The following is a 21582-nucleotide window of genomic DNA, read 5'->3' on the forward strand; positions in this document are numbered from 1 at the left end:
AGAAGCTTACAGCTGGAGAGGGAGACAAACATTAAAATAAGGATGTGTAAGGATATGTACTTATGTCCTGTGGGGCTGAGGGTGGGATGAATATCAAGTGCTTAAGGGGTACAGATCTGAAGACAGAGGTGGCCCAGAGAGGGTGGTGGGTAGGGGAAATGAAGGCATAGTCAGTAGAAGCAGCGTGGCTCAGTGGAAAGAGCACGGGCTTGGGAGTCAGAAGTCATGGGTTTGAATCCTGGCTCTGCCACTTGTCAGCTGTGTGACTGTGGGCAAGTCACTTCACTTCTCTGGACCTCAGTTACCTCATCTGTAAAACGGGGATGAAGACTGTGAGCCTCATGTGGGGCAACCTGATTACCCTGTATCTAATAATAATAATAATAATGTTGGTATTTGTTAAGCGCTTACTATGTGCCGAGCACTGTTCTAAGCGCTGGGGTAGACACAGGGGAATCAGGTTGTCCCACGTGGGGCTCACAGTCTTAATCCCCATTTTACAGATGAGGTAACTGAGGCACCGAGAAGTTAAGTGACTTGCCCACAGTCACACAGCTGACAAGTGGTAGAGCCGGGGTTCGAACCCATGACCTCTGACTCCAAAGCCCGTGCTCTTTCCAGTGAGCCACGCTGCTTCTACCCCAGCCCTTAGAACAGTGCTCTGCACATAGTAAGTACTTAACAAATACCAACATTATTATTATTAGAATGCCTGCAATTATGCAGCAGCTCCAGAAGACTCTACCAATTCAAATTCCCTTTCTCAGACCAAATACCCACCTCATCAGAATCAGTCTCTGACTGGAGTACCCAGGGAGAAGAATCTCTCAGGCCTATTGTTCATATTTGCAATTCTCTTTTTACTGCAATAGCCAATAAATGTGTTCCGTGGGGATGCACTCTCCCAACCATTTGGACAGAGCATGGTATATGAAGTAGACTTTGTCTAAACTCAGGTCTCAAGCCCTTTTCTGTGCGTCAGACTGCATGTTGTCTCAACTTCCTGTATTGCTTGGTGGCCTCCCTCTGGTGGTAAATGTAAGCAAGGAGTGCAATCGTTGTGATTCCTTTCTCAAAAATTGTAGGCCACCAAGTACAGGGCAGATAGATTGTTTTGATGAAATCCTATTCAAATACCTCTGCCTCAGGAATGGAACAGCACTAATTCAATCGAAGCAATTGTATTGGGATGCTGAGCATAGGGGATCCCATTTAGGTTTTTTTATGGCATTTATTAAACGCTTACTATGTGCCAGGCACCATACTAAGCGCAGAGATAGATACAAGGTTGTCAGGGTGGACACCCTCCCTATCCCACATGGGGTTCACAGTTTCAATCCTCGTTTTATAAATGGGGTAACTGAGATATAGAAAAGCTAGGTGATTTGCCCAAGATCACCTGACAGACAAGTTGCGGGGCTGGGCTTGGAACCCGGGGTGGATGAGAATTTCTTTGGATTCCTGAAAACATACGTCTCTCCTTTATGGAACTACTGAACTACTAAGTATAAATTTCAGCTGCCTAGAGCAGCCCCAGAAATATGACATTGGAGTACCTGTAGATGAGAGAAGCAGTGTGACCTAATAGATAGAACACGGACCTGAGAGTCAGAAGAAACTGGGTTCTCATTCCGGCTCCACCACTTATCTGCTTGTGACCTTGGTCGACTCACTTCACTTCTCAGTGCCTCAGTTTCCTCACCTGTAAAATGGGGATTGAGCCTGTGAGCCCTATGTGGGACAGGGGCCGTGTCCAAGCTGATTAGCTTATATCTATCCCAGCCCTTAGAACAGTACCTGGCACATAGTAAGCGCTTTAACAAATACCACTATTATTATTTTGTGAATCTAAACTACTCTCCCAAATACTTGGTACAGTTCTTGTCCACATAAACTCTCAATAAATACCATCGATGGATTGATTTGGACAGAAGGGACTGAGTATATCCATCAGCCTCCCAATTCCTTCATTCTCTCCTCCTCCCTCACTAATGGCATAGTGGATAGAACATGGGCTTAGCAGCTAGAAGGTCATGGGTTCTAATTCCAACTCCACCATTTGTCTGCTGCGTGACCTTGGGCAAGTAACTTTACTTCTCAGTGTCTCAGTTGCCTTATCTGTAAAATGGGGATTGAGACTGTGAGCTCCACAGTGGACAGGGACTGTGTCCAACCCGATTTGCTTGTATCCACCCCAGAACTTAGTAGAGTGCCTGGCACACAGTAAGCATTTAACAAATACCATTATTATTACTAATAATAATAATGATGCCAGTTTAGACTATGGCCAGGGGCCAGTAGAGAGCATGTTTCCTCAGGTCTCACCTCTCTTGCTCCCACAATCCTTCTCCTTGGCCTATTTTTGGTCACATTTCGCTTGGGCTTTTGACTCTTAACAATGGACAATTTTTTCAGTTCTTTCCACTCCTCTCTCATCCCTCCCCAACCTCATCTCCTCCCCACTTCTCCCATTTGGAGAAAAGGACAGTGTGAAAGAGAAGATTCCGAAATGCCCAGGCTGCCACAACCGCCAATTGTCCCTGAGGATGGAGCCCAGGACTTGCTGTCCTCCCTTCTCTGCTTGGAGCTAGAGGTGATTTATTCATTAGTTCATATTTATTGAACACTTACTATGTGCAGAGCAGTGTACTAAGCGCTTGGGAGAGTACAATTCAATAAATAGTAACATTCTCTGCCCACAATGAGCTCACAGTCTAGAGTGGGGGAGACAGATGAAATACAAGTAAATAAAATTACAGATATGTATATAAGTACTCTGGGGTTGGGAGGAGGGAAGAGCAAAGGGGTACACACCACTTATTCCTCCTTTCTGAATCTTGATACTCTCTTTTTTGAGGCAATTTTCTGCACTCTGACTCCTAGTCTTCATTCACACACCTCTGAAGGGGCAGAACTTCCATCAGGAGAGCAAGAGCGCCAGTGAGTTGGATCACTCTTTGCCCTGTTCAGGCAGCACTGAAATGACTGTAAATGGCTGACAGTGATGGAGAGAGGGTTTATACCAAGATGGCGAAGAATGAACAAAACTTCAAGTGGGCAAGGAACCCAGTTTTCTTGAGGGCCTCACGGAGTGGGCAGTTGGAAATCGGAGGCCTCCTCAGTTTTCTACTACATCAATCAATTATCTTTATTATGCACTTATTGTGTACAGAGCACTGGAAATAACTGCTCGAGTGAGTACAATATAACAGCAATGGTAGACACATTCCCTGCCCAGACTACATCCTTGGTCTAAGTGCCTAAGCTTAAATTTTATCTATGAAGGTTTCAAATTCTGCTGAAGTTGTTATGATCTTAGAATACAACTACTACTGCTATCAGTGAACTTTAAGTGTCTTTCTTTGGCCAAATCCTAGACTCTTTCTTCAGCCAAATCCTAGACTGAATATTCCCAAGGGTCAGTCCCTGCCTTAGTGCTAAAAATAACCCAGCTCTGAAATATTCAAACTTTAATTAAGGAGTTGGGAGGAATGAACCCTGAGCCCTAATAGATCAGAGTCTGGTTTCAGATTAAATTTTCTTTGGGGACTTTTGTTTTTGTGTTGTGAGTAAATTTGGAGAAGCGATATGCTTTTAATGGATTTTAAGTGGAGGGAGAAGAGTCGGCGGCTTTTGGGGTCCAGTTCGGGCTTTAGGTCCAGCTACTGACTTGCACAGTCATAAGGGAAAACTCTGAACATTACAGAACTCTAATTTCCTCATCTTCAAAATGCGGATAATCGTGTTTTCAGTCTATGTTTCCAGTCCCTGTACCTCCAGGCAAGCTGTTGGGGTGTCAGCTAATTGCTGACTGTAAAACATTTAGCCAGTGGGTGTGTTACAGGAATTCTGAACAGTAGCCTGACCTTTTATTTCAACACAACATTTCATTAGGAAAACCCAAGCCCTTGAAGCCAAGCTGTAGACAACATCTCACAGCCTGTTTAGCAATATGTGCTAGATGGGAAAGGACTTGGATGCAAATGTGACAACATTCACCTTCAACAGTCTAACTCCAAGATTTTTAACAGAAGTTGATCTTCTCCGGTGGTCTTCCTGCAGCTTTTGAGATCAGGAGAAAAATAGCTCTCTTAAGAAGTTCACCTAATGGGTTAAAGTAATGGTGGAAACAAAAGTGATACTCTGGGAGTGTAGACTATTAATTACTGTTGATCATTTGAATATACTTAGATGATTTGCATCCTGATGGAAACAAGATGTTCTAGAAGGACATGGTCCCCACACCCACTCCATTATTTCCATAATCAAAGATATAGGAACTGCCTTATAGGCTCCCACCAATAAGCGGTGAGAGAAGCAGCATGGTGTAGTGGATAGAACATGGGCTGGGAGTCAAAAGGTCATGGGTTCTAATCCTAGCTCCTCCACTTGTCTGCTGTGTGACCTTGGGCTAGTCACTTCACTTCTCTATGTCTCATTTATCAGTTACATCATCTGTAAAAGGGGGATTAAGACTGTGAGCCCCACGAGAGATAACCTCGTTACCTTGTATCTACCCTAGTGCTTAGAACAGTGCTTGGCACATAGTAAGAGCTTAACAAATGCCATTATTATTATTATTATGACCGCTGGAGACAAGATGTCATTATTATTATTAATAATAATAGTATTTGTTAAGCACTTACTATCTGCCAAGCATTGTTCTAAAACACTGGGGTAGATACAGGTAAACAGGCTGGTCACAGTCACTGTCCTACATGGGGCTCACAGTCTTAATCCCCCTTTTACAGATGATGTAACTGAGGAACAGAGAAGTGAAGTGACTTGCCCAAAGTCACACAACTGACCAGTGGCAGAGGCGGAATTAGAATCCATGACCTCTGATATCCGAGCCCATGATCTTTCCACTAAACCACCCTGCTTCTCAATGGCAACAGAATGGCAGCAGAATCCAGTATTCTGTCCTGAGAAGCAGGGTGTATTTCTTTCTGTGGGAAGATAATGAGACAGCTAAATAGACAAATAAAAAGAGTTATAATCATTCTTCAGGCTGTGCCTCACATAGCAAACTCCAAACTGTAGATTCTCTCATTTGGATGTTTTTATTGCCTTAGTCTGCTAGCCCAGACAATAGGCAGTAAACATAGTTTGCATTCATACAGAGCCTTTTGGCTTTCTCATCCCAGGTGTTTTGCAAATAATAATTAAAGGAGGGGGGAGTAGGTAAACATTGGTTAGACTAGTTTTATAGATAGATAAAGAGAGGCATCAGGAGGCTTGGTGATTAGTCCAAAGTAAGCCAGGCACTTAGTTGCTGAATACGAAAAAGAACTCAAGAGTCCTGACTCCCAGATTCTGGCTTGCTTTTCCTCCTTCCTGACTCCCCCAGTGCTTGTTAGTGGATGGAGAAAATCAGTATGAACATACCTCTCTTGTCATGAGACTACCCATGCCAAGTATAGTAGTAATAATGGTTTGTATTGCAGAGCATTGTGTAAGGCACTGGGAAAAAATACACCTGTGAGAATTTTTCACCAACCCTAGCCCTCAAGACATTCCCTGTCTTGGCAAAAGGGAGGGAAGAAGGGATGGATGACAGACATATAGGAAAGATGAAACTATAAAAAACCCATAAACAATGTAAATAGCTATAAATGTATAAATATATACAAATATGTAAATGGATGTAAATACACATGCACCAGTCATCTGATGATATGTAAATATAAATTTAATGTACCAATTATCTGATGTAAGAGACTTAAAGGAATTCTTGGACCTCAGTTCTCAAGATAATTTGGGATCTAAATACCCTGGTCCCGGAAAATACAGATATGCAATGGCAAAGTATATTTTGGGGGCTAAAATTAGCTGGTTGATTTGTTAATGTAAGCCCGTTGGTTAGACTGTAAGCCCGTCAAAGGGCAGGGACTGTCTCTATCTGTTGCCGATTTGTACATTCCAAGCGCTTAGTACAGTGCTCTGCACATAGTAAGCACTCAATAAATACTATTGAATTGAATTAATGTAAACATATTGTGTATCCACAGCATACATGTGAGGGGCTACATGTGACTTCTGCATCTGCCTCCTTGCTGACCTTCCTGCCTCTTGTCTCTCCCCACTGCATACTTTGCTCTGCTGCATGGATCATTTTCCTACAAAAACATTCAGTCAATATCTCCCTATTCCTCAAGAGCCTCCAGTGGTTCCCCATCCACCTCAGCATCAAACAGATATTCCTTACCATTGGCTTTTAAGCATTAATCATCTTGCCCCCTCCTACCTTACCTCACTGATCTCCTACTACAGCCTAGCGTGCACAGTTCGCTCCTCTAGCACCAGCTTACTCACTATGCGCCTATCTCCTCTAACTTTCTGCTAACCCCTTTCCCACATCCTCCCCCTAGCCTGGAACTCCCACCTCTACTATATACACCAAATCACCACTCTCCCCACCTTCAAAGCTTTATTAAGGTCACATCTCCTCCAACAGGCCTTCCTTGATTAAACCCTCTTGCTGTCTATGCACTTGGATCTGTGACTTGGGGCATTTGATATTCACTCCACCCTCAACCCCACAGCACTTATGTATGTATCTACAAATTATATGCTATAAATTTCTATTTATATCAATGTTTGTCTCCACTGTTAGACTGTAAGCTCATGGTGGGCTGGGAGCTTGTTTACCAAACTCTGATGTATTATGCTCTTCCAAGCGCTTAGTATAATGTTCTGCATACAGTAAAAACTCAATAACTACCATTGATAATGATAAGTAACATGGTTTAATGGCAAGAGCATGGGCCTGGGAGTCAGAGGACATAGGTTCTAATTCTGATTCTACCATATGGCTTCTGTGTGACCTTGGGCAAGCCAGTTAACTTCTCTGTGCCTCAGTTACCTCATTTGTAAAATGTAGATTAAGACTGTGAACCCCTTGCAGGATAACCTTATTACCTTGTATCTACCCCTGTGCTTAGAACAGTGCTTGGCAAATAGTAAGCGCTTAACAGATACTGTAATTATTATTATTGTTATGATGATGATAATGATGACAGAGTTAGGAGCAGACTCTGGAATTTAGAGCAATTTGTAGCTGACAAATGATTTGTTCATATAGACAAAACTATTCTACAACTATGCTTCCTGATTTTGAAGTTTGTCACCAAAGGAGCCTTCTTCATCTCCAAGAAAAATAACTTTTTGCTTAGTATTAACAGAAAGCTCTTTCTAATGCAGGGGGCACAGGTTTCTTTAAATCCCTATCTCAGGGGCCACTTCTCTTGGCCCTAGTTACAGCATCTTCCCAGTTTTCCTGGCCATTCAAACTTTCCCAGAAATCTGGCTGGGAGGATTTGGGATTTGAGAGATGTATTTCTGCACCATCTACAGGACATTTTGAAATTGTAGCCAGTGGACTATTAAGGCAATAAGGTCAGATATACACTTGGCATCATCTGTAGGGTTTCCATTGAAGTGGCCCAGCCATCAAATGGTTAAGAATAAAGTGATCTCTAGGAGCAGGAGGAAGAATGGATAAATGGGACATGTAGAAGACTCTCCTTAGCCAGGCACCTGTTAAATAGCAGGTTGTTGTCCCTTGGAATTTGGTTTCCGGTCCACCCCTCTAGCACTTAAGTACATAACCAGCTGTAATTTATTTTAGTGTCTGTCTCCTCATTCAGTCTTTAAGCTTTCTGTGGACAGTGATCAGGTTTACTTTACTGTACTGTTCTCTTCCAAATTCTTAGTACAAGACTCTGCCCACACTAAACCCTGGATAAATACAATTCATTAATTGATATCACCACTGTTTGCCTCACTGAGTCCAGTCACGTGGTCTTTCTACTAAGGCCACGGGGCCTCCATTACCCCCATTTCTCCCTTCAACCTGAATGTATAGTTATCATTTTCATCAGGAAAGTTTCTTGTCTGCCAAGCTGGTAAGTCAAAGTCATTTACTAGCCCACAAATTTTTCTTTATTAGTCTGTCACCCACCAGGAGGTCCAAATAATAACACAAATTAAAAATCGGGTCCCTTTTCTATGGCCCCGCATAAACCATATCTAGTCTGGATGAAGGAGTAAGTGGTTTACAAGACTGAGTTTTTAAAAATCTGATGAAAATCTTGCTTTGCAAATGTAACAGCCTGTTTGTACCTTCTAGTAGGAGAGATCTCAGTATGGTTTCTAGATTATACATTTTTTCAATTATTTTAAAAGGTAAGGGTCATCACTGGGTCTTGCCAAGTTGCTGAGAGAGATAGTGGTGGTCTCAGGCTAGATGACTAGGCCAATTATCATCTCAGTGGAGAAATTTCTGAATAAATGATGGCAGGGGCAGAGTGGAGGAGGAAGGGACAGAAAGAAGGAAGGCAATATGATGGGGAGTCAGAAAGAAGGAAGGCAATATGATGGGGAGTCATGGGAAAGTTGCCTTGGGTTTAGGAAGTCTTGGGCATATTTCTAATCTTAAACATTTTAAGCATAACTTAAATGTTTCAGTATAGCAGTGAACTGTTGGAAGACAACCAGCCTGATGTGTAGAAGTAAGGAACAGGGGTGTCATTTAAGGATAGACCCTGCATACGAGAAAAAATGATGCCATTCACTACTGCAACAGCAAGTGCAGCAATATAGCAAACCATGCTCTTTACAGCTGCAGTGTATGGAAGGCACTGTCAGTCTTGTATTATTCTCTTTAGCCACTCATAACACCCAAACCCAGCCTCCTTGTCCCTCCTCTCATGCACAGTGTTCACCATGAATTCTTTCTGTTCATACTCATCCATCATCAATAGTCAATCAATCTATGATATTTATTGAGCCCTAACTGTATGCAGAGCACTGTACTAAGCTTGGAATTGATTGAGAGTACAATACAGTTGAAAGACATGATCCTTACCTTCAAGGAGTTTACAGTGTAATAGGAGCTTTCAGCAACTTATTAATATGCATATCATCTCCTTAGTTTTTCCAAAAAAAGTATAGAGTCTCATAGTGAAAACAGTAGGAGTTAGGGCAAGAAATTCAGAGGCTTCCATGACCTGGCTCTCTACCAATCCCTAATTTCAGAACACCGTAAGTTTCCACAAACAGGTAATAAGATGCCAGCATTTCCAGAATGCTGTCCTGCAAGTTGGTAACAAAGACACACATTTAGCCTCAAAAATAACTTCTTGGTGTTCTTAATAGCTTACCTGGGTTTGAGAAGGCTGGGTCCCAGGCCAAGCCCACACTGCAGGGATTTTTCAGGGGAAAACTCAAAATAGGTTTCGCTCTCTACCATGCAACAGGGGAGGGCACCACCAGCCCCTCAAATAAGAAATAGATCCAAGAAGGACAGCATGGACCAGGGCCAGAGCTTGAAGTTGGAAGCACAGCTGTCTGACCAGCTCTTTGATGGCCCACAGTCAATCAATCATTTGTATTTATTGAATGCTTGTGTGCAGAGCACTCTACTAAGCACTTGGGAGAGTAAAATATAACAGAGTTGGTAGACACAGTCCCTGCCCACAAAGAATTTACAGTCTAGAGGGGGAGATAGATTTTTAAGATAAATAAATAAATGAATAAATAAATAAATAAATAACAGATATGTACATGCATGCTGGGGGCTGAGGGAGGGGTGAAAATCCAAGCGTAAGGGTGATGCAGAAGGAATGGAAAAGAGGGAGTGGGAAAAGAGGGAATGAGCACTTAGCCAGGGAAGGCCTCTTGGAGGAAATGTGCCATCATAAAGACTTTGAAGATAGTCCTCTTAACTACACCGCACATAGCTCCACCTCTGACTGGGCTTCCTCTTCTAAAAGGGCTAGGTGGTTGCCAGAACACCCCTGAACCCTTTGATTTTTTAAGAAGGATATTGCCGCAAGTTGGTGATGATTCAGTCAGATTGGCCACCTCTCAGAACCTGATCTGTTCTGGCACAGAAACACTTTGGGAAACATTCAGCTCATTATGTTACACAGCCTCTAAGCCTATGCCTAGGCCAGGAAGCCTGTATTAGTTGTATATAGAGTGTTGTATCCTTTTTTATAGTATTTATTAAGCTCTTACTATGTGTCAGGCACTCTTCTAAGCACTGGAATAGGTGCAAGCTACTCGGGATGGACAAAGTCCAGGTCCCACATGGGACTCACAGTCTTAATTCCCGTTTCACACATGAGGTCACAGAGAAACAGAGAAGTTAAGTGACTTGCCCAAGGTCACACGGCAGGCAAATGGTGAAGCTGGGATTATAACCTTGGTCCTTCTAATAAAAATAATATTAATAAGTATTTTTAAGTGCTCACTATGTGCCAGACACTGTACTAAGAACTGGGGTGGATAAAAGCAAATAGAGTTGGACACAGTCCCTGTCCCACATGTAGCTCACAGTCTCAATTCCCATTTTACAATGAGATAACTGAGGCCCAAAGAAGTGAAGTGACTTGTCCAAGGACACAAAGCAGACAAGTTGCAGAACTGGGACTAGAACCCATGACCTTCTCTCAGGCCCATGCTCTATCCACTAGGCCATGTACCCAGGCTCTCCTTTTAGTGATCTAAGTTACCCAAATAGGCAGTCAAGTTCCCCATTCTATCCTTTACATAAATACCTCCTTAAACATGAAGAGATGTATCTTTTTACCTAAATGATGGAATATGTTCACTGATGGATTGATATCAAGCTTCTATCTATCCTTCAGCACTCAGTAAATAACAATGATTCTCTTCATCATATGGTGTGTAAGGAACTGAGATGGTTACCAGTTTGTGAATAGGACACGTGTCTGGGAATAGCAAGAGACCTGGACGTTTTTGACAGCCACCTCCATCACTGGCATCTTGGGAAATTGATACCAGAGTCGCTGCCTTCTCTGGTCCTGCATTTCTTTTTTTTTTTTTTTGTAAGGCATGGGCTAGTGGCTAGAGCACAGGCCTGGGAGTCAGAAGGACCTGGATTCTAATCCCGGCTCTGCCACTTGTCTGCTATATGACCTTGAGCAAATCACTTCACTTCTCTGTGTCACAGTTACTTCATCTATAAAATGGGGATGAAGACTGTGAGCCCCATACGGGCCTGGGTCTACGTCCAACCTGATTACCTTGTGTCTACCCCAGCTCTTAGAACAGTGCATGGTACATAGTAAGCACTTAACAAATACCATTAAAAAAGGGTAATTTTGGTGTGGTGTGATGGGGTGGGGTGTAAGGAATAAAGTCCTAGAAGCGCTTTAACTTCTTAGAAATTGAGCCCGATTCTTCCCTGGTTGTAGGCACTGAATGTCTTCTAAACTCCGGGGCTTTTTGAAGTTGAATGACCTCCTTCAGGAAATGAGGGTTATTTAGGCTGGCTAAACTGTAACTTCCTGAAAATCTTTCTCATGGTCTCAAAGCAAGCCTGCAGGGTCTGGAAGGGTCTAATTCAACAACCCGGGAGGAGTGAAGGCATGGAAGAATCTAGTGCATTTTATGCACAAGCAAAAACATGAGCAGATCATTCATTCATTCAGTCATTCAATCATAATTATTGAGCTCTTACTGCGTGCAAAACATTGTCTAAGTGCTTGGGAGAGGACAACAACAAACAGACATGGGGAGCATGGCCTTCCCAGACTGAGCCCCCTCTTTCCTTCTGCTCCTCCCCTCTCCATTCCCCCCCCCACCCTCTGCTGTTCCCCCTTCCCCTCCCCTCAGCACTGTACACATTTATATATATTATTACCCTATTTATTTTGTTAATGATGTGTATATCTCCGTGATTCTATTTATCTTGATGATGTTTTGTTTTGTTTTGTTCTGTTCTGTTTTGCTTTGCTGTCTGTCTCCCCCATTTAGACCGTGAGCCCGATATTGGGCAGGGATTGTCTCTTTCTGTTTCCGAATTGTACATTCCAAGAGCTTAGTACAGTGCTGTGCACATAGTAAATGGTCAATAAATACTATTGAATGAATGAACACCAGATAAAATCCATGAAACTCACTTTTGGCCTGACCACACTGGGCAGTTCCTCATTGCTTACCCTCTCTGAATCTCAGGTGGTTCAAATCAACAAATGAAAAATCAACAGTCAACAAATGAAAAAGGGATAGCAACACTGACCTGTCCTAGAGGTGTCTACTGAAAAGATATAGAGTGCCCCCTTCTCAAAAAAATATCCCTTTAGCCCACCATTTCCCATACAAGCATGTCATAAAATGCCTGCTGTTTATTTTGATTACTCTGTAAATCTTATAAGAAATCTCAGAAGAGTGCAAACTCTTTAACCAAGTGCATTGTTTTTAGTGAGAGCTCAATAAACACTGCTACTTCTTCTACTACTAATTCCGCTGCTATTTACAAACAAGTAAACTTGGGAAGCAGCATGGCCTCGTGGAAAGAGCACAGGCCTGGGAGTCAGAGGATCAGGGTTTTAATCCCTGCTCCACCATTTTTCTGTAGTATGACCTTGGGGAAGACACTTAAGTTCTCTGGCCTCAGTTCCCTCATCTGCAAAATGGGGATTCAATACCTCTTCTCCCTCCTACTCAGACTGTGAGCCCCACATGCGTGACCTGATTATCTTGTATTTACCCTACTGCTTAATACAGTGCTTGGCAAATAATAAGCACCTAACAAATGCCACAGTTATTAAGCTGCCTCTCAGGGGAAGGGATCCTTAGAATCAAACACACCTGGGGTTAAGAACTGGTTGAGGTGAGTGGGAAAGGAATTCAGGAAATGTCAGTGTTGATGTCCAAGCTTTAAAGCTCTCCTATCCCCATGGGAAAGTTCTGGAACACCTTGAAACTGATTAAATGGAAATGATGAATTTCTAGCTGGGATCACAGGAAGGACAGCTGTCACTGAGATTGCTCAGATATAGGCTCCATCCTGTCCCAGAACCTAGAAACAAGTATGAATCAAGACAGTTAACAAGCAGTTTTTCCCTGGTGAGGCACGTAATCCAGCACAGTATAAAATGTGATATATTTACAAACGAACTGCATTCCATATCTAATGAGTTTCTGTAAAATGGCATATCTCACATTAGGATCCAGTGTGTGGCGCCAATGTGCTGATCTGCCCGAACATGAGATTCAATCAATCAATGATATTTATTGAGAATTTACTATGTGCAGAGCACTGTATTAAGCATGTGGGAGAATACAACAGAATTAGCAGACAAATTCCCTGCCCATAACAGGCTTACAGTGTAGAAATTGGGCTTTCCAAGCAATCCCTATAAAGACATCTTACTCTCATTTATCTCCTGCTCTAGGCTGTAAATTCATTATGGCTAGGGAATGAGGCTGACACTGTTGTATTGCACTCTCCCCAGAGCTCAGTACAGTGTTTTGTACACAGTAAGTGCTCAGTAAATACCATTGATTGATTGATTGAAGATTTTTAGTGGTGATTCATTGTCAACCAGTCTTGGCTGCTTGCCAGAAATTGTCTGAAAGTTTAATTTCTTGGGGAAACTTCCCTCCCATGGATAGCCTTGAATATTTCCCTTTGTGTTTGCTCCTGGCCCTTGATTCTTTCCTTCTTCTTGGAAAAGCACCTGATGAAATAGTGAAGTGCTTCTGCCTTCTTTGTTTCATGTCAAACCACCCACAGTCAACCCAATCCCATCCTTAGCATTTATATGTTTCATTCCCATCCTCGGCACTTATATATCTAGCCGTATTTTTATTTGCATATTTATTTGTATATTCAATTATGCATTCAACTATTTCATCCTGATACATTTGTACTCCTTCCAGTTATATCCTGATTCTTCCTCTTACTCCCACAATCTGTAAATATATTCTTTTTATCTGCCCCCACCCCCATTTAATCATAAGCTCCTGGAGGGCATGGAATATGTTTCTTGCTTTAGTTGTTCAAACCCAAGACCTAAGTATTGTGCTTCACAGTAAGTAAATGCTCAATAAATACCACTGCTGATGATGTTGGTGCATGCAGCAGGTAATTGCTAGGTAAGAGGGACCTGAGTCACTGGTGGATTCACCTTGGGCCAGTCACCATGGCTAATTTCACACAGCACTAAGTAAAACGTTGTTAATTACCTGACTACTTTGCTCCAAATAGCCAATCATTCAGGCCAAATGATTCTCTTTGGAGATTTCAATTGTCTGGCAGGATGGTCTACATTATCCAGGTCACTGACAACACTTCATTTGGGAATAGTATAGACGTATTCTAGAAGTAGTTTTTCCTGAAATTTGCAACACCCCACTGTCTACTAAATAGACTCCAGAATCCGGTCATCACAGACTTAGTTATTAGTACTGATTGGTGTTCCCAGGTTCAGTGAAAAAGTGGCATTTTCCAGATTTCCATCCCAGTAAATTCAGAAAAAGTAGTATAGAATGGTACAGTTTATAACGGTGAAGAAGGTAGTAAGGTTTGCTGTCATTATTTATGGAAAACGGGCAGGACATTTTCTTAGCCTCCACCAAGATTTTGTTTTCAGTCTCCAATTGAATTCCCTCTTCTAGTAAAAGTGGGCTTCCTTAAGCACTGCTAACCCTGTGCAGTTGAAATCCCCTAGTTGCATAAGAATTAAATTCTGTGGCTTTGGCCATTTCCTGACTGAAAATGTGTTTGGAACTGATCATGGATCAGGAATAGATTTACCTGTCTATTTACTCATACAGCGTTCAGAGAATTCCAATTCCAGGTCCCGAAAACCACACAGACTAGAAAGCCAATGTTCTAAAATGAACGAGGACTCAATCCTTCGAGTAATGAAAAATTCAGGTACCATACCAAATGAAGTTTGGCCATAATGGAGAAGTACATGCCTAAATTCTCTCTCTTTCTCCCTCTCCATATATTATTATCCCCTAGACCGTAAGCTTGTTGTGGGCAGGGAATGTTGCCATTTCTTGTTGCATTTTACTCTCCCAAGCACTTTGTACAGTGCTCTGCACACAGTAAGCACTCAATAAATATGAATGAATGAATATGTGAGAAGACCCAACACCCACATTTATGATCAATTGTAGAGTGACATAGTTCTTCTGCTCATTCTATTTACACGCCTGTTTGTCAGTCCCCGCATTAGAATGTAAGGTTTTTATGAGTAGGGAACACATCTCATGCTTCTGTTATACTTTCCTAGTATAGTGCACTGCTCCCAGTGAGTGCTCAGTAAGAAGCACTACTAATATTATTATTACTACTGCTACTACTTAGTAGTAATGGGAAGCAGCAAGGCCTAGTGGGTCAAGCACAAGCCTGGGAGTCGAAAGGATCTGGGTTCTAATTTCGGCTCCGCCACTTGTCTCCTGTGTGATCTTGGGCAAGTCACTTCACTTCTCTGTGCCACAGTTACTTCATCTGCAGAATGGGGATTGAGAGTGTGAGCCCCATGTGGGATAGGGACTGTGTCCAACCTGGTTAGCTTGTATCTACCCCAGAACTTAGAAAAGTGCTTGACACACAGTAAGCACTTAACAAATACCATTATTTTTTTTCACTAGTACTACTGAATTTAGTTACTCAAATGTTTCCAGGGGAATTATCCAAACCAACCTTAGGCTGGGTAACTGGTCTATTTGGAAAATAGGTATCTGGATAATTAGCTTTCTGTTGTAGTTACCATGGTTATAGGGTACTCTATTCTAAGGGAATCCTTCCCTTGCCTCCTCTAGTGATCAGTTTGGAAGTTCACTTCCCCTTCTCTATGCCTTGGGTCTCAGTAGTTCTCAGCCTGATGTTGTGGGCTTTACTTATTCCTTCCTCTGTGTAGTCTCTTTGGATTAGTGGTTGCTTACCTTGAATGCTGCAGAAATTCCTGAGACCACCTTAAATATTACTCAATCCATCTTTCACCTCTTTTCTCTTTGTTCTCCAGCAGCAAGGCCAGGTCAGTGTGATAACAAGGAGAGCGATGAAATAAATGCCAAAGAGAAAATGATTCCTAGTCAGAAACAAAGAGGCCATTCAGAGGCACCTTGAATGGCATTAAGATGAAAGCCAGGTGGCAGGAGTGTTTGCCAGTGCGAAGTGGGCAAAGGTTTTCTGTCTGAAGCAAAGTGCAGAGAGTACCCCATTCCCCTTATTTAACTCTTCCTACTCAGTCCAATTCCCATCACTTAAAAACCAACACAGAGACAAAGCAGATTAAACTTTCTATTGAAGCATGTATATTGTGTTTTCAGAATACAGGACAAAAGGCTCCTCTTTACATTCTGAAGAATCAAGCAGGGTCCACCATGACTACAAGCAGTAGAACAAATCACTGCGGAGTACAGAGCAATCTTAAAATAGTTTACAGATGACGTGCCAATCACCAAATAGTACAACCTCATTTATCTGGCTCCTGCTTATTTAAATCTCTGGTTTATCTCAGACATTTGGGGATCAGGATATACTTGGAAATCCTTAAAAAAAAGGTTTTTTTTACTGGAATGTGCTGGAGTTGGGTTGTTGCTGTTTGCAGATGTGGATTTTTGTTGTTGGAGACTACTGGAATAATTTCATGGTTGTTTGGAGTCGAAATACATTCTAAGGATATCAGAAATCAGTGTTGTGGGTTTTCTTCTGTTTTATTCTTGGTGTTGGACCACTGCTGATTTTAACACAGACTATCAGAGGAAAAAGAAATATTTTCTGTACTGCCCAAATTTTGATACAGTCAGTTCTGCTATAATCATGTGTTTTCATTACACGATTCAAATATGACATGATGAGAAAATTAGGGAATGTTCTTCCCCAACACTAGTTTGTTCTAGGATAACACAATTCTCAAGTGGGCACACGTAAATTCGGGGTAGGAAGAAATGGGTGTGTTTTACTTGACATCTATCAAAGGGTGATTCTCCTATTCCTCAGTCCCACTTTTCTGCACAGTACTCTGGGTTTGTGCTTTTGAAACCATACATTACTAAATACAGTAATGTAGAAATGAGTGCCAAGGATATAAAGAATTTCTGCTACTAATCGAAATGATAGTAAAGGAATTTGTATTGAAGGATGTCATTCATGATGATATCTTCAAAATATCTACCACCTAAACCATCAATTCCCATTGATTCCATGATTACTAATACACAATTATCTCAATTACACAAGGTTCTTCAAGAACAATGACTACCACATACTAGCAGAAATGACTGTATCTGAATTGTGCCTGGCCCTAATCGATTTGGATATACGAGGTTGTATTGCACTGCCTTTGTCAAACAGTTTTGCACAGTATTTCTTACCCTTTCTCAGTTGCTTTCATTTGCCTCCTATTGCAAAGTTAGTATCCAGGTTTCTCCAGGAAGGATTAGAATTTACCGCTCTGTGTTACATTTGGGCTGATTCTGCTTTAAAATTGTGATCTACAAAGAATAAGGCTCCTCCCACATCCCGCTGAGAAGGATTCTTAACCTCCCTTTCCTTGTAAAAGAAATCAAACTAAAGGTTCCGTTGGAAACCCTTTTTTGGTTCCCTAGTATCTACTGATACCTTCCACGACAAAAGAGTTGGGTCTGGAAAAACAAATAAAAAATGAAACTCTGCTTTTTTAAAGTGCCCCTTTAGGAAAGGCAGTGAAACTGATTGAATGAAATGGAGGCCTTGGTTAAAATAGGCCTATCATCTCTGCAGGAAAAAGAAGCAACAATTGTTTCAAATGGTTTGTAAGCAACCTCCCTTTGGGCAGAAGGTCCAGCTCCATCCGAGGGTCTCCTTAGCTCATCTTCCTCTTCCAGTCCTGGAGGCAGTTGCATAGTCTAGCCTAGCACAAACCCAAAGAACCTCAGCTGTCTGGGGAACTCCCAACCAGTCAGTCCTCCCAGAGCCCCACCCAATCCTGGGTTGCCCCCAAAGAAGCATACCATTAATGGTTTGGTTTGGTTTTCAGGCTATGATAAACCATTTTGACCTGGATTAACTGTAGTGAGCAGCTAAGAATTTGTTGCCCTAAAAATATCCAGTGTCTATACAAAGTGTCAGTTTTTCTGAAGCTCTGCTGCTCCTGGGTCGGGGTGAAGGGTCAGAGACGGGACTCCAAGAGGATGAGTCAGTGATTCAAGCGTGTTGGAGGGAGAGAAAGGCAACGAAGAGAGACAGAAATTGTGAGAGAATGGGATAAAGCAGAAGCAGAAAGACTGGGCCAGACACCTAGACAAGAATGACAAACCCACTCGGGCAGGGTGGCAGGTACACACCCTCACAAAGCAGACACCCGGTCACCCAGAAGGACACATTTGCACTCACAAAAGTAGACCCACACAGGCATCCATCCAAAGGTGCATAAACACAGGCACCCATCCAGAGGCTCATAAACATGCAATCACTTTCTATACATACAGATCCACAATACCCACCCAGCTAAGCAACAGCAGGAGGAAATAAAGTAGGCAAGAGCAGCCTTGCCCCAGTTGACTCCCCAAATTCCTCTTGCAACTGACAGGTGTGGAGCCCCCAAACAACTTTTCTCTGAAGAGCTGATTGTGGGTGCCCACTGTTTTATCCCCTATCTTCCTGCTGTTCTCTGACCTCTATGGTGGAGACTATGGTCAAAAGCATGACTTTTGCCTGGTCCTTGGGGGTTCTGGCTGGTGGCAGGATCTAGGATGGAAATTTGTGACTGCTTCGTCAAAGGTGGGGACAGAGGACCTGATTAATTGTAAGTAATTTTAGCCACCATCTCTATTTTAAAAGGCAATAATTTCTATCTGACTGTGGAGACTGTAGTCAAAAGCAGGACTCTTCTCTGGTGCTCTGCTGTTCTAGCTGGTGGCAGGATCTAGGATGGAAATTTGTGACCATTTCTCCAAAGGTGGGGATGGGGGAGCCTGGTTAATTGTTAATAGTTTTAGTCAAGATCACTGTTTTCACAGGCAAGAATTTCTAGGTGACCATCTTTGCGGGAAAACTGCATCGTCTTAAATTCATTTACATAAAACCCCTGCAGTATCATACCCAGCCAGGCAGTCTGCTCCCCTTGCCATGAAAATGAAAGGGATGAAATCTCCAATGTGTAATTAAGTTTTTCTCTCCAGAATCCCCAGTAGTTCAGAGTGGTGATTCTACTGCTGGTCAGAGACAGTATAAAGCGGGTAGAATGTCGCAGTGGATGAAAACACTTCAATAGCTTTGCTAACTTTTCTCTCCTTAAATGTCCTGTTAGGGAATGATTACGGACAGCAGTGATGTCTATTGCTCACAGAGCCCACATTAGTATGTTACAATGAGCATCCATTGTTTAATGAACTCTATTCGTATGTAAGGAAATGCGCTGCACAAATGCAGACTGGGGCTCTTAGCGGGAAGAGGGACCATTTTGAAAATGAGCACTGAAAGTGTTGTTGTTTTTTAACTTTCTCACCCCCTGCACAAACTCTAATGTACAACAGTAGAGGCCCAACCTTAAGTCTTATCCACCGGCTGTTCTCCCCACCTACAGGGCAGAATTTAACACAGAATCCCGTGTCCTGCACAAGCTGGCTTTCTGGAGACACACACTGAAAAATGTGGATGTCATCCAGCTTCAAACCTGGCTGTGGGATTTGGGATTCAGAAAAACATCAAAAAAACTGTCATTTAAAGTGCTTATGGCTGAACAAAGAGGAAACCGATTGGGATTTAACATTTAAGGGCCAATTGTTGACAGTCATTCAGTTGACCAAGGCTGAAATTTCAAGTTTGAATTTGTTTCCCAATTCCGTATCTTTTCATTCTCAATCACTATCCGTGCTGTTGCCGACATTAATGAGTTGAGGAGAGACAGTTGAGTTTCAGCCGGGGCCGTGTCTGTCACGTACTCCACAGTTTGACCTGGGAAGAAGAGCGATCCTGGTACAATAGCACCATTCTTCGGAGGAGTTATAAAGCACATTACTGATGTTAGCATATTAATCTTCACACTGTTCCTGGGAGGTAGGTAGGTAGAATTTTCCCCTTTTTTACAGATGAAGATGGTGAGGCACAGAGAGGTGAAATCACTAGACAGAGGTCACACAGCGATTCAGCCAGGAACAGGAACAGGAACAAGTCCTTAGGTGACCAATCCAGCCTCTATCCAACAAACCTTACCAAACCTCCCGCTTTAGGCATATGCCTGAGTTAAGTCTTCAGTGAGCAGACAAAGTTACATGTGATGGCGCAATCAAAAATAAATGTATTAGTTTAACGTTAAGCGGTATTTTTCATCCACCTCCAAGCTGCTGGATCTCTTAAATGGGTTAAGGAAGATTTCTTGTGGCTAAATGTAGTTTCCCATGCTTCTGGTGTCTAGAAGAAGACTCAGTTGTTCTTGGATGTTGCTGTTGTGTTTCATCGCCTCCCTTCAATCAGATGAAAGGTCCCAAAGCACATTCAGATGATGTGTGTGAAAGGATCACTCATTCCAGTCACTCTCTCCTTAAAATACAGCCGTTTCTGGGGTGGCAGGCAAAGTAGCCACAGCCCAGTTTTACCCAAGGGACTTAGGCCAGAAAATAAGAGCAGTGATCCAGTTGTCCTGGAGGAGAAATGCATTGGACCAACATGAAATTTTCCTGGGATACCTGGGTTCAAACTCATTCCTGTCAACAGAAAACCCACAGAACCAAGGTCGAGCTGGGTTCGGCCCTTGGCTTTGCATTTCTTGGGGAGTCAGCACCCCCAGTTTCGGAAGGGCCCAAAGAGCCAGTCACAGTGCAGAATCAAGGCTGACAGGGAGAGAGTAGTACAATGAACGGTTATCGACATTATTCCAGGACTTTTCTCTCCTTTGGACCACTGAGCTTCAATCAGGCTTGATCTATTTGCTTTTAGATTTCTTGCAGTAGCCCAGAAGTCCGTGACTACAGGTGGTTTGGGGGAAAATTCAAGTCTCTCTCAACCCATAGGTATTCAATGGGGCTAAGATTCTGAAGTTCCTTCAGCCCAGTGATTGTTGCTCTAGATTGGCAACTCTGGCCCCTGATTCTGAGCATATAAATGTCATTGTTCCATTTTAATCAGCCTCTACCAGCCAAACGTGGTCTCTTTGTGAATCTTCCCCCTTTCAGATTTTCCCTTGGCCCACTGCTTTCAGTGCAGTGGGTCTTTGTGCTATCTGATCCATTAAACATTTGAGATTTCCAGCCCACTGTAGTTTTCCAAACGGCACTGATCTGGGCGGCTCTGAGGGTCATCATCATAGCAGTCTTCATTTCGCAGAGAGCCATAGTCATCGTGGAAGTCGAGGTCTTTCCCACTGAACCCCCTTCCGATCTTTCCCAGTGGAAGCTGATAAAGGGCACAGATATAGAAGGTCAGGAGAAGGTGGTAGAAGACCCCCAAAACAAGTTTTGCTACTTTTTTAGTCTACTGAAGATCTTTCCCACCGAACTCCCTTCCAACCTTTCCCAACACAAGCTTAAAAAAAAATAATGAAAAAGGTAAGAAGAAGGTGGAGAAGCTGCATGACCTAGTAGATAGAGCACGGCCCTGGGAGTCAGAGGACCTGTTTTTTAACCCCAGCTCCACCACTTTTCTACCGTATGACCTTGGGCAGGTCACTTTACTTCTCTGGGCTTCAGATCCCTCATCTGTAAAACGGGAATTAAGGCTGTGAGCTTTATGGACCGTGTCCAACCTGATTAGCTTGCTCTCCCTCTGGGACTTAGTACAGTGCCTGGCACCTAGTAAGTGGCTTAACAAATATCATAGAAAAAGGT

At 42.6% G+C, this 21582-nt stretch overlaps 1 protein-coding gene across 4 annotated transcripts in view; it reads right to left on the reverse strand.

Annotated features, from left to right (window-relative positions):
* Positions 1 to 16061: 16061 nt before the first annotated feature.
* The window catches only part of KAZN (kazrin, periplakin interacting protein), a 510314-nt gene continuing 504793 nt past the window's right edge, over positions 16062 to 21582 (reverse strand). For all 4 annotated transcript variants that reach the window (XM_029064854.2, XM_029064860.2, XM_029064858.2 and 1 more), the window contains one exon: positions 16062 to 21151. In XM_029064854.2, the coding sequence (XP_028920687.1) occupies positions 20987 to 21151 (165 nt within the window). In that variant the 3' untranslated portion in view covers positions 16062 to 20986. The remainder of the gene's footprint in view (positions 21152 to 21582) is intronic.

Source organism: Ornithorhynchus anatinus, chromosome 5 (assembly GCF_004115215.2).
Source record: "Ornithorhynchus anatinus isolate Pmale09 chromosome 5, mOrnAna1.pri.v4, whole genome shotgun sequence".
Lineage (NCBI taxonomy): Eukaryota > Metazoa > Chordata > Mammalia > Monotremata > Ornithorhynchidae > Ornithorhynchus > Ornithorhynchus anatinus.